Below are 17,962 nucleotides of genomic sequence, written 5' to 3'. Positions count from 1 at the left end.
TTTCTGAGCTGCTCAGAATGAAAATCTCTGAATGAGAGCCAGCCTGAGATGTGCTCACTAAGCTCCCCAGCCCAAGATCTTAAGCTGACCTCCCTATTTTTTTTTACCCCTCAAGACTAAAATCCCCAGGTAGAGCCCCAGAAAGTACCTCCAGGTCTGAGCCCCCACTGAATCCTGGTTCCCTAGACTGACTCCCCCACTTTCTACTTCCCAGACTGAACTCTGGAGCCTGGACCCTAGACTCCCCAAACCAGGCCAGCTGGAACTCCTGGCCTGAGCAGCCTACCCTGAGCCCAAGACTGAACTCAAACCAAGATCCCAGACTGCCAAGCCCAGACCAGGCCCACCAGAGCTTCCAGACCAAGCTCCTACACAAAGCTCCCCAAAGCGCACTCCCTAGCCTGAACCCCCAAATGAAATCCTGGACTGAAATCCCCACACTGAATCCCCAGACAGAGCCTACACACACTGGACCCCTGGAAATGCCAGTCTGTACCTCACACAATACACTTTGATAGCAAAGCGGTCTGAGCCCAGCAGCCTCCACAGGCCTGAACTTATATGCCCACAGCTTGCCAGAGTCTTCTTCCTGTCCCCTTCCCTGGGCACTGCCTACCTCCATGACCCAGCATGCCCCTTGCCCTGGGGTGGGGGAGATGCAGAATGTGTGGGAGAAAGGGCAGCTCTGATGTCAGCTCTGCTGCCTCCCAGGCAGATAGCCTAGGGCCGGCACCTCTTCTCTCTGAGTCTCAATTTCCTCATTGGACAAACAGGGCACATAGGGTTGTTGTGACAATTGAATGATGGCATGCAAAGCATCTGTTCAGGAGCCCAGGAGAGGATGGTGGGACCTTGGCCCCATCCTAGGGAGCTCCTAGTCTGCTGAGGGATGCAGATATATAAATACACAATGAATACGTAGTGTGACTGGTGGGACAGAGGGGAGCAAAGGGGAAGGTGGAAACCCAGACAGTATCCTAATCCAGCCTGGGAACTCAGGGCAGGCTTACTGGAGGAAGTGAGCTGAATTCAGAAGACTGAGTTGGCCAGGTGAAGGAAGACAGGACATGTTTAGAGAGGTACAAGTGGAGAAAGCTGGAGAGGTCAACAGAAGCCAGATCACCAAGGGCCTTGAATGCCAGGCTAAAGGACTGGGTCTTTACCCTGCAGGCAGAGGGAAACCACTGACAGATTTGAACAGAGGAGTGACAGCAAGCTGTGTGTGAGAACGCTCCCTCTGGCAGCTAGGATGGAAAAGGGCTGGGAGCTTGGAGACTGGCACCTGAAAGGCCTGAACTGGGTTAGGGGCCACAGATCTTGAGCACCAAGACTTGGTCATGGAGGTCATTTTCCATGGTCATTTTCCTTGGTCATTTTCCCCTAGGAAAATAACACTTGGTTTGCCAACCATGTGGACCCTCTTCAGAAGCACCTGTGCTCCTCCATTACAGGCATATTTTCTGAGTGGGAAAATACAGCACCGTGCAGACAAGAGAGGGGTGCAGTGCAGCTGGGCCTCAAGCATGGGCAAGATTTGTTAGTGTGTGGAGATGCATAGGGACTTATTTCGTTTTTTTTCTGATACCTGGTCACAATAGGAAATATGGAAATACAGGAAAGCTGAAAGAGGCAGGGAAGAAAATCACCTATGATACGAGACTCCAGAGAATAAGCGTGAGGAACATTTTGACATATTTTCTTCCTGGTGTTTTTTATACACGTATATTTGTGAAATTGAGATCATTCGGTATATACAAGTTTGTATCCTTTCCTTTTCTTAAAATATCCTGAGCATTTCACAGATTATGAAAAACCCTACAAAAGCATCATTTGCAAAGGTTGTTTAGTATTGCATTATATGAATGCACATTTATTTAACTGGGTTGTTTCTGGTTTGACACTGTTGTAAACACCACTGCAATGAAAGTGTATTTGTACATAAAACGTGTATTTTCTTAGTATAGATTCCTATAATCAGAATTATTGAGACAAAGAATAGGATCATCTCTTTGCTTCTTTATCTGACTTTTTTCTGATTATAAAAGTAATACGTGTTCTCTGTCAAAAATATGGAAAAAGAAGACAATAAAAATCACCCATAGTCCCATCATCCAGAGACAACTTGTTAAACATGGGTATATTTCCTTCCAGTTACATGTGTAACTATTATTGTTGTTTTTTAAATGGTAATAATAATCTTAAGCTTGCGTTTTATTGGCTGCCAGCTATTTCATGTCCTATGATTCTGCTATTGTGGCATTAATTGAGTCAGTTTCTGATTTTAAGTGATGTTGCTATGGACATCTTTGAGGCTGGCACTTTCTGGAATGGGAAGGGTGTGGTCAGGCCAGGAGGAGGTATTCAGGGAGCAGAGAAGCTCCCAAGAGCCTTTTCTCTGCTAGTCCCCCCATCTGACCTCCCACTCTGCCCGCAGAGTCTCTGGAGCTGATAGCCACAGCAGCAGAGCACTCTAATGCTGCCATCCGCAAAATGGTGAGTGGTCCTTCTAACCCCTGCCCTTCCTTGGCCAAGCCACCTATCTCGATCTCCGTTCTGGGGTGGGGGGCTTGCGACTTGTGGACATATGAGGGGAGGCCAGCACCCCAACCCTGCCTTTTATTCACTGTCTCCTGCCAGGAGCGAATGCACAAGCTGCTGAAGGTATATGAGCTGCTAGGGGGTGAGGAAGACATTGTCAGCCCCACTAAAGAGCTCATAAAAGAAGGCCACATCCTTAAGCTGTCAGCAAAGAACGGGACCACTCAAGACCGATACCTCATACTAGTAAGTGCCACGGGTAGGGGTGCATGCCCCCCACCCCCGCCCGCCACATTGACCTGGTACCCACTCAAGGCTATACTTCCTGCTCTCCATTCTTTCCTCTACTAACTCATTGTATTTTCACTACCTTTACTGGGAATTTTTTTCTCTCTACTTTACAGATAATGTAACTAAGACTTAGAGAGAAGTGACTTGCCCAAGGCCTCCCAACTAGGAAGGGACTCCCATGCCTAGGCTCTTTCCTTGCAACCTTTGTGCCCAGTCCAGACTGTGTTTTCTCCACCTCAAGGACTCCACCTTGAGTCCCTAGCAGTAAAGCTTCGGGAGTAATAACGGAAGGGAGCTGGGCCACACCCCTTGTGAGTCCTCCACACATACATCTGAAACCTTTTCCTTCCTAGTTCAACGACCGCCTCCTTTACTGTGTGCCCAGGCTGCGGCTCCTTGGCCAGAAGTTTAGCGTGCGGGCACGCATCGATGTAGATGGCATGGAGGTGAGCACCAGGAGGTGGGAAATGGGGACCTGGAGTGGGGCCTTGGTGCTGGGAGGAACAAAGACGTTCTGACTTTGACCCCAAGTGTGTGCATATGTGCAGAGGGCGAGGGCCCTGTAGAGCTCAGTAGGCCTCACCAAGCCTCTTTCTCTCTCCATTCAGCTAAAGGAAAGCTCCAACCTCAATCTGCCTCGGACCTTCCTGGTGTCAGGAAAGCAGCGCTCCCTGGAGCTCCAGGCCAGGTACTTGCCCTTGCCTGTATCTTCCCTCCAGCCCCCTCTTCCCTTCAGATATGCTGAGGCATTCTAGGCCTAGTGCCAGGGCAGAGGCTACCTCCCTAGAGGAGAGATTGTTCCAGAGAAAGGGTGGGTACCTTTCCCCAAAGATGCTTGCTCTTCTGATGGGTTTTGTTAGAGGAGAGGGAAGAATGAGATAGTAAACCAAACATAAATAACAACAGCACAAATAGTTTATTGTAGATTCAGAGATTTAAGAGAAATAACAACCAAATGCAATGCTTGGTCCATGATAGGAGTCTGGTTTGAGAAAAACAGCCCTAAAAGACATTTGCAAGACAATAGGGAAAATCCTAACTGTGAACTGGGCATCAGCTATCAGGGCATTATTGCTAACTTTCTCAGGTGTGATAATGGTATAGGAGGATATAGGAGAATGGCCTTGTTTTTTGGTGATGCATGCTGATGATTTAGTATCATGATACCTGTAACTTATTTTTAAATGATTTATCAACCAAAAAATATATACATATACACACATATTATATCTACATATATAAATATATATTAATATATACATATATGAAATAAATATAGCAAAATATTTTTAAAATTTGTATCTGTATAGTGGGTATATATTTAATGTACTTGTGTTATCCTATCTACTTTTCTGTATGCTTGAAACTTTTCATAATAAAAAAATTTTACATAACAAATTTTAAAATAATGCCTAGCTATTTAACAAAGGGGCCTTCATATCCATTCTCTACTTGAATGATTATAATAATAGTTCACATTTAATGAAGACTTGCTCTTATGCCAGGCACAGATTTGTTTTGTTTTAATTTTTATTTATTTATTTATTTATGTCTGTGTTGGGTCTTCGTTGCAGTGCACGGGCTTCTCATTGCTGTGGCTTCTCTTGTTGCAGAGCACGGGCCCTAGGTGCACGGGCTTCAGTAGTTGTGGCACACGGGCTCAGTAGTTGTGGCTCACAGGCTCTAGAGAGCAGGCTCAGTAGTTGTGGTGCACAGGCTTAGTTGCTCCGCGGCATATGGGATCTTCCCGGACCAGGGCTCGAACCCGTGTCCTCTGCATTGGCTGGCAGATTCTTAACCACTGCGCCACCAGGGAAGTCCCTGCCAGGCACAGTTTTAAGTTAATTTTAACTTAAACAATTTAAGTTTAAATTGACTAGTCAAATTCTTAAAACAACCCTTGAAGTAGCCACTGTTACCATCAACCTCACTTTACAGATGAGGAAACTGAGGCACAGAAGAGTTACACACCTTGCCCAAGATCCCACAGCTAAAAAGCAGCAGAGCGGGAATTGGAGCTCATGCTGCCTTCTGAGGGCCCAGGTGATAGGGTATCAAGGCCATGGTTAGGGCCAGTGAGTGGATGCACATGGGTAGATGATCTGCTTCTGACAGGCTGCAAGGAATTAAGAAATGAGAGTCAGAACCCTCATTGCTGGAACTGTGTGGAGGCAGGAGAGAGAGATGAATGTGGGCTAGAGGGTGTCCTCCTGGAAGATGAGAGAAGGGAGTTAGGTTTGATGCTCTGAGAGACTGAGAGAGCATCTCAGAGGCCTGTGGCCAGGAAAGTGAGAACAAAGGCGACAACAGGCACTTCCAGGGGAGGGCAGGTGTGGGGCCCAGTCAGGCCTCAGCAGAGCCTAAGTGATAAGCCACGTGACTGGGATGAGTCGTCTGCTGGAAGGCTGGGAAGGAGGGGGCTGCAGAGGGATGCTGGGCCCAGAAGGGTGCACCGAACCGTGTAGGGTTTCCTCCTAGTGGAGGAGGGAAGGCATGGAGCATTTGCTTTGCAGTTGCTTTTACTGCCCTTTAAAAAGTTGTTTTTAATGAAAAATTTCAAATATCCAGAAAAGTAGAAATACAACAAATACCCATATGCCCACCATTTAGACAACTGATTCTCAACTTTGGTGACATAGGAATCAGCTGAGGAGCCTTTAAGAAATACTGATGTCTGGGACCCACCCCTGGAGACTTTGGTTTAATTTGTCTGGGGTATAGCCTGAACATGGGGAGTTTTAAAAGCTCCCCAGATGATTTTAATGTGTGCACCAAGGTTTAGAACCACTGACTTAGGAATCAGTATATATTTTTGCCTTCCGTCCCCAACTCTCTGGTCTGCCCTGCAGTCTCCAAGGCCTCCACCCTGGTGCAGGCCCATCAACTGCTCACTAGGAGTAGGACCAGCTTCTTGGCTGACTCCTGCCTGGCCTCTTCTAATTTTTAGTTGCTCCGTGGCATGTGGGAGCCTGCCTTCTTTTTTTAAATCCAAACAAATTTAATAAGTACCATATCTAATGACTTTACCAAGATCACCAGATATATGGTTGATATAAAAATTAATTGTATTTCTACATACTAGGACCAATTAGAAAATAAAATTAGAAAAATAATGTTCTTTACAATCATATCAAAAGTATCAAATACCTAGAAACAAATTTAATGAAATAGTTTCAAGACCTCTACCCTGAAAGCCATAAAATTTTGCTGAGAGATATTTAAGAGGACCTAAATAAATGAGAGATTTATCATTTCATGTACTGAAATATTCAATATTGCTAGGACTACGATGATCTCAAATTGATCTACAGATTCAGTTCCAATCAAAATCTCAGTAGATTTTTTTGTGTGTAAAAGTTGACATACTGATTCTAAATATATATGGAAATGCAACGAACCTAGCACAGCCGGACCAATCTTGATGACAAAGTCTGAAGATTTACATTACCAGATTTCAAGACTTAGCAAAAAACTACTAAAAAGTGTTTTATGGCAGAAGGATATAAACTAGACGGACTGAACAGAATAGAGTCCAAAAATAGATGCATACATATATGGACACTTTAAGACAAAAGCAGTAAATACAGTTCATGAGGGAAATTATGTAGAGAAATTAGATATCTCTATGGAACAATATGAAGCAGCCATATAAACTTTGATGGATAATAACATACTATTTAAAGCTTAAACAAAAAGCAACTCACACTGATGATTGAGCACCTAGTGTATCATCAAGGATTGTGCTGGGCACTTTACAGATCACCTCAGTTACTGCCTAGAACAACCCAGACTGATAATTATCATATCCATTTTACAGGTGAAGAAAAATAAACTGCCCTCCTTTCTCAAACTTGACATTCCAGCAAAAATAGGGAACTATTTATGGTTTCCCGTATGTTCCATACTCTCACTCACACACTTCACTCTTACCCCTGTACTTGAGGGCTAGCACCTCTTTGAGGAAACCTTCTTTAGCAGCCCCCACCCAAACTCTAGGATGGGACAGGTCTCCTGGGCTCCTCAGCCCCATTTTCCTTCTGTCACAGCACTGATCCCCCTGTATTGTCCCTGTCTCCCCCTCTAGACCGTGAGCTCCTTCCTTGATGGTAGGGTCCTCTCTGAGGCCCAAGTTCCTAGCACAGGGTCTGGAGAGTATTAATAACTGTTGAATAAATAAACTCAGATAGGTTATATGACTTGCCTAAGGTCACATAAGTGGTAAGTGAAGGAGCAGAGGGTCAAACTCAGGTCTTTCCAACTCCAAAACACCTGCTCTTTACCACTACAATTGCTTTTGGTTGGCCTGCCTAACCCAACATCTTTCTTTCCCCCTTCCCCCACCACCTTCCCTACCCAAGGACTGAGGAGGAGAAGAAAGACTGGGTCCAGGTAACATCCAAGAAGGCTTTGTGGTAGGGGGCTGGAAGAGTATTAACAGGTCTTCAAGGGGGTGGTGGGCTCTCCCCTAAAATTCACATCTGACCAGAATGGGCCTGGACACCTGCCTTCCAATAAACTTTACCATCCCCATTTTACAGATAAGCAAACTGAGGTCCAGAGGTTAAGCAGAAACTAACCAATTCTTCCTTTAGAAAGCTGGCTCCTCTGAGGGTGTAACCCCAGTGAGTTAAGCCCTGTAAAACCTTAATCCCATATAGTAATAGCCAGGAAGGCCTTCTGTGGTTTTTCAGCCCCTGATCCCCCTCCCCCACTTCACAAATATAAGAACTGAGACCTGGATTTGGGAAGGGACTTGCCCAAGGTCATACACCTAGCAAGGGGTAGAGCTGGGCCTAGAACCCAACTTTTCTGACTCGAAGCTAGGTTATAGGAAGGTGAGGTAAGGGTGGAAATGGGTGGGTTTTGAGGTGTTGTGACCTCTTATTTCTTACACCTCCTCCCAGGCCATCAACTCTACCCTCCTGAAGCATGAACAGACGCTGGAGACCTTCAAACTGTTGAACTCCACAAACAGGGAAGATGAAGACACACCCCCCAACTCTCCGGTAAGAGTCCCCACCCCCTCCTCCTGCACCGGGACCCCCTCCGGGCCTCCAGGTGCCCACCTTACCTTGTGATGCTCCTCTCCCCTTCCCAGAGGGTAAAGACCAGAGAGGCAGTGCATGACCTCAGAAGCACAGTCTTCTTTTGGTAGGGCCACAGAGAAATCATTGGGCAAACAATGCTCAGAAAGTAGACGTGACTGGTCGCCAGTCGCACAGTGAGGTAGAGCAGAGCCAGGACTCAAAGGCAGGTCTTCTGAATGTATCTGCTGCCTCCCAGTGATGATCCAAGCCTTGGGGCAGGGGCAGGGGCAAGGGCAAGGGCTGGATGGACTGGACTGGGGAGTAGCTGTCTCTGACCTGAGACCTGGCCCTCTCTCCAGAATGTGGATCTTGGGAAGCGGGCACCTACGCCCATCCGGGAAAAGGAAGTCACCATGTGCATGCGCTGCCAGGAGCCCTTCAATTCCATCACCAAACGCAGGCACCACTGCAAGGCCTGCGGGCATGTGAGTGTTGGGAGGCAGGGGCAGAGCTAGGGAGGGGACAGGCTGGCAGCCCAAAGGCCCACTTCTAAATGGGCACTCTCTAAGTGGGGGGAGGCTGTGAGTCTGCTGTGGGAGTTGGTACACTGAAGGGGAAGGCCCGCTGGAATCAGGCTGTTCTTACCCACTTGCCACCCAGGTGGTTTGTGGGAAGTGCTCCGAGTTCCGGGCCCGCCTTGTCTATGACAACAACCGCTCCAACCGTGTGTGCACTGACTGCTACGTGGCCTTGCATGGGGTGCCCGGGAGCAGCCCAGCCTGCAGCCAGCATACACCCCAGCGCCGGAGGTCCATCCTGGAGGTAAGAGCCAAGCCCCCCAACTAACCCACCCACACTGACCACATGGGCCCCATCCACCCATGCAGTGGTGGCTGAGGCCTGGGCACCTCTGAAATCGTAGTACCGTGTGTATCCACTGAACAAGTGACCCAGGCTTGGAGTGAGTAAAATGAGTATGAGTGAATGAAAGAGTAATTTTTATTTAAGTGCTTTATTCTTCACAGTAACTTACCTATCAATGCTATTCCTATTCCTGTTTTACAAATGAGGAAACTGAGGCCCTGGGAGGTCATTTGCCCATGTTACACAGTGAGTGACAGCTTTCTTATTACAAAGTAGGATATATGCACTGAAGAAAGTTAGACAATATAAACAAGAACAAAAACAACGTATTCCTTTGACCCAGAGATTACCACCATTAACGCTTATGCTTCCTATCTTTCTAGATGCGTGCACATACACACACTTTTGCTTTTGTTTTTTAAATTGAGGTATTTATTTTATTTAACGCTTAAAGAAAGCTAACTCTGTGCCAGGCACTCTTCTAAGCGCTTTGCATGTATTAATTCATTTAATCCTTACAACAGCCCTATATGCTCTCCTTCCAAGTCAATATATTTCCATCTAGGGCTGGGATTCTGGGACTGACTGCCTTACCCACCCACCCAACCCCTTAACCACAACGCTAGGTTGCTTCTCGCTGAGTGTAGGGAATGCACGTGATGAAAGATGAAAAAAAAGATGAAGTGTAAATGCATAAATGACTTGAGGAATAAATGGACTGATGGAAGAATGCCTGACTGGCATTTAGGTGCTCCCACTGAGAGCTACACACCCCTCCCACCAACTCTTAGAGGCAGCAGCCATGGCCCAAATCCGGCAGACAAGCCTGGCTTTGAATCTCGACTCTGACTCACTGAGTGACAACGGGCAAATCACTCCCGCCACCTGAGCTTCAGCATCCTCCTCTGAGACATGGAAATAGCAATCCCTATACTGAGGGGGTGTTGAAGCCAAGAGGAGCCAGGCTAGGCCTCCTATCAACATTGATGCCCCCCATGTCTCTGGCCACAGAAACAGGCCTCAGTGGCTGCGGAGAACAGCGTCATCTGCAGCTTCCTGCACTACATGGAGAAGGGCGGGAAAGGCTGGCACAAGGCATGGTTTGTGGTCCCTGAGAACGAACCCTTGGTGCTGTACATCTACGGAGCCCCTCAGGTGTGCATCCTACTCCTTTGGGTCCTTTCAGCCACCTGGCAAAACCAGGCTGCCCTCCTTTCACCTGAGTCCTTCACCTCTCCTTGACCTTGGAGGATAGGGTGAACCTAAGGAGAAATCAGAAGCCCCCACCCTTGTGAGACAAAGACTGGCTAGAGACAAGGAGTGACTGTGGGTCAACTTATGTAGAGAAAAGTCGGTGACTTGTGGGGGGGCTAGCTTCTTGGAGGAAGCTGTAGTGGAGACAAGGCACTGCTTAATCCAATTTGGAGTGGGGAAGATGCAGATGGGGGGCAACAGCCCAAAGGCCGGAAAACATTATATGCTAAAGAGACTAGCCCACCTGGTTTGGGGTGTGAAAGGAAAGAGGTATTTGAACCAGCGTGCACTCTAGCCCCAGTTCAGACATTTTCCTGTTGCTCAGTGAAGTCACGTAAGGTTCTTGAGCAGGGGAAGAAAAAGACGGGTTTAGCAGATACAAAACCAGTGAGAAGCCCAACCCCTAGGTGACCCCTGGCTTTGTCCCTGTTCCCCAGGATGTGAAAGCCCAGCGCAGCCTGCCCCTCATTGGCTTTGAGGTGGGGCCTCCTGAGGCTGGGGAACGGCCTGACAGACGGCATGTCTTCAAGATCACCCAGAGCCACCTGAGCTGGTACTTCAGCCCTGAGACAGAGGAGCTGCAGCGGCGCTGGATGGCTGTGCTCGGCCGGGCAGGCCGTGGGGACACGTTCTGCCCAGGGCCCACACTGTCTGAGGACAGAGAGATGGAGGAGGCACCAGTGGCAGCTTCAGGAGCCACGGCGGAACCCTCCGAAGCCCCCCAGACCCGAGACAAGACCTAGAGGGTTTGTGGGTAACTGGGGCCCCCTACCCCACACTCTAGCTGCCCATGTCCAATTGAGGGCCCCAGCCCGCTCTCTCCCAGCTCAGTCAATACTTGAACTCCCATCATGGGCACTTTCAATCCTGAATGCTGGGTCTTGGGTTTTTTAATTCATCTTTTCACAAAACCTGGGCTTTTAAAAAAAAATATTCCTACAGTGATGTTAATTTTTTTTAAACCCTGTCCTCCAGGGAGGGTGGGAGCTGTTGCTAGACCTGCCTGAATTAGGCCATTTCCCCCCAACCCCTCAATACCCTACAGATCCTGCCTCCACCCAATTCCCCACAAAGCACCAGAGGCAGGAGATCTGGATTCAAGTGCCAGCTCTGCCACTGACCCCATGGTCCTGGCCCACCCCTGCCCCCTCAACCAGTGTCTTCACATGTATGATGCTACATGGGGTGGTGACCTCCTGCCTCTCCCACGGCTTACAGCTTCTACCTGGCCCCAGGCTACCCAGTATTTTATCGTCCAGACCCATGGCAGGGCCACCGGGCAGGACAGGGGAACAGGGGGGGAGGACAATGAATACTCTTTGTTTTGTTTTTTAAAGAAAAATACAGTTTATTTCAGGCTTACGGAAACATTCAGAGCGCTGCTGTGCTCCATTCGTCCATCTGTTTGTTTGTCCAAAGTACCAGGCTGCTGGGGTGGGCCCAGAAACTGCTCCCTTGCTGAGCTCTGAAGCTCAGCTCCCAGAAGGCTGATTCCAAGACTACTCACAGGTCAAGCCACAAATTAAACAATAAGGTATTATTTATTGAGGTCTTAAGCCTCATCCCTGGACTTCAATGGGATGAGGAGTTTGAAAAGAGGTTGAAGGAGACAGAAAACAAAGCCCAGGTCCCCCGAGCTCACTGCCTAGACAAGGTCTTAGACATCCTGAAGGAACCCAGGGCTGGAAACTGGGCTGCAGGAAGGAAGCGTTCCTGGGAGGTTCCAATTTCTGGGCAGGGGCATAGAGCTGCTCTGTGTGGGGGCGGGGGGAAGCGAGGGAGAGGTACCACAGCTACTTCTGTTCACATCATCAACTAACCTCTCTTCCATGAGCAAGCTCATCTCAACATTCCTTACCCAGCGGGAATACTGGTTCTCCTGTTGGTCCTCTCCCTTCACACGTCCACCTGCCTACTACCAGCCAGCGTTTAGCTTTTCCTCTAGTCACTCCCATACCCACTCATCCCTCCCTCTTCACACTGACTGCACCCAAGTGGCACTTTGCTGGGAAACCAGGCCTCATCACTCAGACCACCCCAAGACCAAAGACCCTTGGGCTCTTCTTCCCCTGGAAGGAGCTGGACAGGGGAATGGGAGAGGGTGGAGATGGGGTAACCAGTCCAGAGGTCCATGACCCTCCAAAAAACCCCTACAAACAAGCCCCAAACAACTAGCAAACAAGGACCCAGACTATTTCCAGCCCCACTCATTTCTTTCTCCGGACAATGGTCCAGCCATCCTCCACTATATCCTCTTCCTTAATAGTCTGGGAGTCTGGACCAGGCTGGGGGCAGACCCCATCTGTAGCTGCCCCATCATTCGTAGCTGCGACCTGGAGGAGAAATACAAGAGAGAGCTAAATACAACACCCCCCAACTGTGGCCAATGGAAACCCAGGCTCTCCCAGCTTTGCCAGGACTGGCTGTGTGACCTTAGGAAAGTTTCCTGCCCTCTCTGGATAATACAACCACCACCACCATCACCACCACCCCCATCACTTCCCTGTGAAACTAGGTGATCTTCCAGAAGATTGAAAATATCTGCATCTCCACACCCAAGAGGCACCCCCTTCACCTCCATCTCCTCCACGCTGTTTGCATCATCATCCTCATCAGTCTCTCTGGCTGTCGTCAGTGCGGTGGCTCTGACCTTGCACTTTCTTTGGGTGATGAGAGAGGCCATCTCCTTCAGAGCAGCCCTATCACCCCTCTCGAAGTGGTGGAACATGGTCTGTAGCTGCTGGCTCACCTACCAAGAAAACATTCAACCAGCTTGGATTTTCTAGAGAACCTACAATACAACCAGCCCGTGTTTGCAGCAAGAGTGGGGAGGGGTCTGGAATTTTCCAGAAGAGAATGGGGCTCTTTCCTCCCCAAGGAGTTCACTAATGAAGCAATCACATATGAAGGGCTCAGTAAGGGTCTGAAGCATTGAAGGAGGGCCTCCTAGCAGGGAAGGCACTAGAACTGGGTTTGAAAGATGGAAGATGTAAAACGGGAAGGCAATCCCAGCGGGGGCAGTAATGTTAACCGAGCAGGGGTGGAAATGTACCTGGCCTGATGTGCCCTTGAGATGGGGGTGATGAACAGACCTAGCTGAGAATGACGTATAGAGAGAAATAAAAGAGGCAAGATTTGAAAAGCCTGGGAAGACTAGACTCAGGCAATAGGGAGTCATAGAAAGTTCTTGCACAGGACTCAAGAAAAGAATGGTTACAGCCAAAAGTATTGGTCTAAAACAGACAGCTAGGGAGAAGAAAGGCTGCAGGCAGGGAGACAGCAGTTGTATCCACGATATGCTCACCTGGGGCAGACTCCCATCCTCCACAACCGTATCAAACTCGTTTGTCATTAGCTCCCCGAGGAAGTCCTCCACCTCGTCTAGCTCCAAGTCAGCTGAGTAGGAAAGGATAGGGTCCTCTGATCAAAGACCAGCCAACTTCATCACCCCTGCCCACTACTCTTCAATACCTACTTAGTGGATCCACATCTGGTTGGTGGGTAAAGGTTCAGTGAGCCTTTTATTTGCTAAAGTGCTCTACTTTCCAGGTTTTAACATGATTTTTAAAAAGAAAAAAACCAAACACTAAATAAAATACCTAATTTCCAATCTCCTGCATTCTACTAAGCCCTCTATTCCTGCAGCATTCCATCCACAGTCGCCCTCTTTCATCTGGCCTATTTTAACTGGCCTCCTCTCTGTGTGACCTTGAGCATGTGACTTACTCATCTCCAAGCCTCAGTTTTCTCATCTGCAAAGTGATGTTAATAGTAACCTCCTTGAAGGTCTGTTATGAGAAGTCACCCAAACAATGCCTAGCATAGGCGAGACCCATAATCCATGTTCACTTCCATCACTCAAGGGCTGAAGTTTTTGAAATGTAGACTCTTTCCAACTGTGGTTCCACTGACACAGGAGGCCACAGACCAATGGCATAGGTAAGAAGAAATGGATATAAGTACTTGCCACGATGAAATCATCACAGCCTTGACCTAACATCCTATTGTGTTACTTTGGCTAAGACTCTTGGCTTCACTTACCTTATAGGCCCATGCTCTACTTTTTCTGAATTAGAGAATAACTCAAGAAAGTCTTCCACAAAGCTCCTTGCTCTCTTCCCTCTGGAAGAGCTCATTCACCCCCTTGGCTTTCCCTAACACTCTAATATCCCCCAAATCTGTCTCCAACCCAGACTACTCTCCACCTGTTTCACAGGTGCCTCAGACCCTCCATATCCAAAGCCAGATTCATCACCTTACCCTGCAAACCTACTTCTCATTCCCCAGCGTTCTTCTATTCCATGAAAGGCACCTAAGCCACCCAGCGACTCAAACCTGAAACCTGTCTCCCTTCCCCTCCCCCTCTACAGCCAAACAATTTCCTTAGGGCCACCCCTTCTTTTCCATGACTATTGCCACTGCCCTAGTTCAGGCCTCATCATTTTCTAGACAGAAACAGCTTTCTCATCAGTCTTTCCCTCTCCAGTCCATGCTCCACACTGACTACTTTCTAGCCAGAAAACCCCATCGTTTTAGATCCTGCTCATGAATTTTTAATCACCTACTGCAGTGTTTCATGTTCTGCTTCTGAGAAATAACTGTCCTGCTGGGTTTTAAGGGAAGCTATTCACAGAAAACTAATGGGAACCAAAGGTAAACAGGTTTCTTTTTGGTGATTAACCTTATCCAAGCCTTTAATATGTTAATGATTACTGTGACTCTTAAGTAAGAACTGAAAAAAAGAGCTTTTCTTATATAATTTGACTGGAGCAGCAGCTTCTTCGCTGAACATCTAACAGAACTAGTCTTCCAAAGCATGCATTTTGGCAAACACTAGCTTAAAGGACAAAAATCAAAGGCCTTCCATGTCTCACCCCTTTCCAGGGTCCCCTCCAACCCCCATTCTCCACCACTCCTCCCTTCCACACACCCACAAGCACACACACACCGTTACTCTAACACTGAGGTCCCCGCCACTTTCCAAATATAACGCATAATCTCCTCATACCACAGGACTTATTTTTGAGTGCTGCTCTCTCCGCCTCCCCCAGCTAGTTAACTCCTTCTCATCCCTTAAGATTCAGCCCAATCACCACCACCCCCTAACGATCTCCAAAAGACGCCTCCTTCCCAGTCTCACATTACCCAAGCACCGAGCTCCTCTTTATTAGAACACCTATCACCCTATGTGTAAACGCCTATTTACTTATCTGGATCCCTCACTAGATGGTAAACTTCCTTGAGAGAAAGGACACTGCCTAATGTCATCTCCAAGACTAAAAAACTATATGAAAAATTTTGTAAAAATCATACTTCGCAAAAGACTCCCTGCAGGGCCCCTTATTCTTATACGACCCTCAAGACACACCAAAGATGTAGATCTCTGCTGTCCAAATAGTCAAATGTGGTTACTGAGCACTTAAAGTGTGGCTAGGCCAAAAAATGAGATGTGCTAAAACTGAAAAATACCCACCAGATTTTGAAAACGTAATGCTAAAAAAAAATGTAAAACATCTCATTAATAGTGTTTTATACTAACTACATGTTGAAGTATTTTGGATATGTTGAGTTGAATAATATTAATTTCATCTGCTTTTTACTTTATTAAAGTGGCTGCTGAAAAATTTTAAATTACGTGATGCGACTAGCATTGTATTTCTACTGGACTGCGCTGGTGGATACTTTTATATCCATTTTACAAATTATGAAACTGAGTCTCAGGGGAGTAAACTGACTTGTCCAGCCTGATATCCTGAGTCAATGGCACGGCCCATAAGGCATTCGAACTCAGGATTCTGACTCCAAAGCCTGCATTCATTCCACCTCGCCCTCAGGTACCAACCGACAATTGCGCAAGAGGAAGTGCGGACTCACTAGGATCGGCCTCCTCCTTCCCCTGCCCCCACAGAGACACGTCCTAGCGCCTCACATTCACTCACCATTGCGGAAGAAGTACTCCTCCACTGCACCCCCCAGCCACTCAGCCTTCTCCTGGCTGTGCACACCCCCGAAGCCGTTCTCCACAGCGATCTGCGAACACAGGCCCAAGCCCACCACGTCAGCCCGGGAACCGGCCTACGGGGGCGCAGGAGGCCGCTGCTTACACCGCCCAACCAAGCCTCGGGCGGCTCGCCGGGCCAACTCCTGTTCTGCCCCGGTCTTTAACCTTTGTCCCTGCCGCGGCCCCGCTCACCTGCAAGGCGGGCCAGGCCTCCAGCGCCGCGCGGACAGCAACCCCGAAGAGCGCTCGCGAATCTTCAGCAGCGCCCGCCATCATCCGGCCGCGGAGCACGTGACATCCAAGCGGACCAATACCTGCGCAGCACTGCCCAGGCAGAAGGAGTCGGAAGCCGAGCCTGAGAACGCAGATTCGCCTTTCCGCAGACCTGGCAGCAAGACTAGAGCAATAGAAAAGTCTGTCGAGCAATCGATGACACCACCGCAGTCACTCACATGTAATAATTAAATCTAAGGAAGCCAGGAGGGGAGCGCGGCTGAGGCCATGAGTTCCGGACCCATGGGTACTGCGTGGAAAAGATGTGGGGAACTTATTAAAGATGCACATTTCAGGCCCTAGGACAGAAGAAGCAACCTCACGTAGCATTGCCTAAAAATCTGCATTTAATAATGCATCCTAACATCTATAGAACACTTCACCCAATAACAGCAGAATACACATTTTTCTGAAGTGCACGTGGAGCGTTTTCCAGGACAGACCATATGTTAAGTCTAAAGCAGGCCTCAATAGATTTAAAAGGATTGAAATCATACAAAGTACATTCTCTGACCACAATGGAATGAAATTAGAAGTCAATAACGGAAAGACATTTGTGAAATTCACAAATATGTGGATATTAACACACTTCTAAATAACAAATGGGTCAAAGAAAAAAATCTCAAGAGAAATAAGACATCTTGAAATGATTTGAAAGCTAAAGCACAGCACACCAAAATTTATGAGTTGCAGCCAAAGCAATGCTTAAATGGAATTTTATAGCTGTAAACGTCCCTATTAAAAAAGAAGAAAGATCTCAAATGAATAACCTGACCTTCCACCTTAGGAAACTAGAAAAAGAAGAACAGAGTAATCCCAAAGCAAGCAGAAGGAAGGAAATAATAAAAATTGGAGAGGAAATAAATGTAACAGAAAATAGAAAAACAACAGAGAAAATCAGTAAAACCAAAAATCAGTCTTTTTAAGAAAGATCAACAAAATTGACAAACTTTTTGCTAGATTAACTAAGTAAAAAATAGAGAAGATTCAAATTACTGAAATCAGGAATGAAAGAGGTGACATCACTACCAACTAGTCAAAAAAGCCCATATATTGCATGGTATCATTTATATGAAATGTACAGAACAAGTAAATCTATGGAGACAGAAAATAGGTTAATGGTTGCCTAAGGATAGAGGAAGGGGGAAAATGTGGCCTGACTCCTAATGAGTATAGGGTTTCTTTTAGGGGCAATGAAAATGTTCTAAAATTAGATGTGGTGACATCTGCTGTTAGGGCCTGAGTTGTGTCCTGCCCCCAACCCCCATTCATACGTTGAAACCCTAACCCCCAGAATGTGGTTGTATTTGGAGGCAGAGCCTTTAAAGAGGTAATTAAGGTAAAATGAGGCCATGTGGGTGCACCCTAGTCCAATATGATTGGTGTCGCTATAAGAAGAGGAGATTACGGCCCAGTGGTTAGGACTCCGTGCTTCCACTGCAGAGGACACAGGGGGTTCAATCCCTGGTCAGGGAACTAAGATCCCACAAGACGCATGGCGTGGCCAAAAAAAAAGAGCAGAGTAGGACAGGGAAACCAGACGCATCCACAGAGAGATGACCATGTGAACACACATCTGCAAGACGAGGAAAAAGGCCACAGAAGAAACCAAACCTGCCAACACCTTGATCTCAAACTTCTAGCTTCTAGAGCTTTGAGAAAATAAAGTTCTGTTGTTAAAGCCACCAGTCTGTAGTATTTTGTTATGACAGCC

General features: G+C 47.4%; 2 protein-coding genes across 4 annotated transcripts in view; one reads left to right on the top strand and one right to left on the bottom strand.

Moving 5' to 3' along the window:
- FGD1 (FYVE, RhoGEF and PH domain containing 1) overlaps positions 1 to 11,333 on the top strand; it is a 35,810-nt gene extending 24,477 nt beyond the window's left edge. For both annotated transcript variants that reach the window (XM_061179543.1, XM_061179544.1), the window contains exons 9-18: positions 2,435 to 2,493; positions 2,638 to 2,784; positions 3,183 to 3,275; positions 3,438 to 3,517; positions 7,188 to 7,218; positions 7,734 to 7,835; positions 8,216 to 8,341; positions 8,517 to 8,678; positions 9,732 to 9,875; positions 10,412 to 11,333. In XM_061179543.1, coding sequence (XP_061035526.1) covers positions 2,435 to 2,493; positions 2,638 to 2,784; positions 3,183 to 3,275; positions 3,438 to 3,517; positions 7,188 to 7,218; positions 7,734 to 7,835; positions 8,216 to 8,341; positions 8,517 to 8,678; positions 9,732 to 9,875; positions 10,412 to 10,717 — 1,250 coding nt within the window. In that variant the 3' untranslated portion in view covers positions 10,718 to 11,333. The remainder of the gene's footprint in view (positions 1 to 2,434; positions 2,494 to 2,637; positions 2,785 to 3,182; positions 3,276 to 3,437; positions 3,518 to 7,187; positions 7,219 to 7,733; positions 7,836 to 8,215; positions 8,342 to 8,516; positions 8,679 to 9,731; positions 9,876 to 10,411) is intronic.
- TSR2 (TSR2 ribosome maturation factor) lies at positions 11,297 to 16,265 on the bottom strand. 2 transcript variants are annotated; one of them, XM_061179545.1, is made up of 5 exons: positions 16,168 to 16,265; positions 15,914 to 16,004; positions 13,279 to 13,370; positions 12,550 to 12,723; positions 11,298 to 12,307 (listed from the first exon to the last, which is right to left on the bottom strand). In XM_061179545.1, the coding sequence occupies exons 1-5, from the start codon at positions 16,249 to 16,251 to the stop codon at positions 12,182 to 12,184; spliced, it is 567 nt and encodes a 188-aa protein (XP_061035528.1). In that variant the 5' UTR covers positions 16,252 to 16,265; the 3' UTR covers positions 11,298 to 12,181. The 2 variants fall into 2 exon arrangements, with proteins under 2 accessions (XP_061035530.1, XP_061035528.1); XM_061179547.1 differs by lacking the exon at positions 15,914 to 16,004 and having other exon boundaries at positions 11,297 to 12,307; positions 16,168 to 16,254.
- Between the last annotated feature and the right edge of the window lie 1,697 nt (positions 16,266 to 17,962).

This window comes from Eubalaena glacialis, chromosome X (genome assembly GCF_028564815.1).
Source record: "Eubalaena glacialis isolate mEubGla1 chromosome X, mEubGla1.1.hap2.+ XY, whole genome shotgun sequence".
In the NCBI taxonomy this organism is placed as follows: domain Eukaryota; kingdom Metazoa; phylum Chordata; class Mammalia; order Artiodactyla; family Balaenidae; genus Eubalaena; species Eubalaena glacialis.
This window is presented reverse-complemented; position numbering and strand designations above follow the sequence as displayed.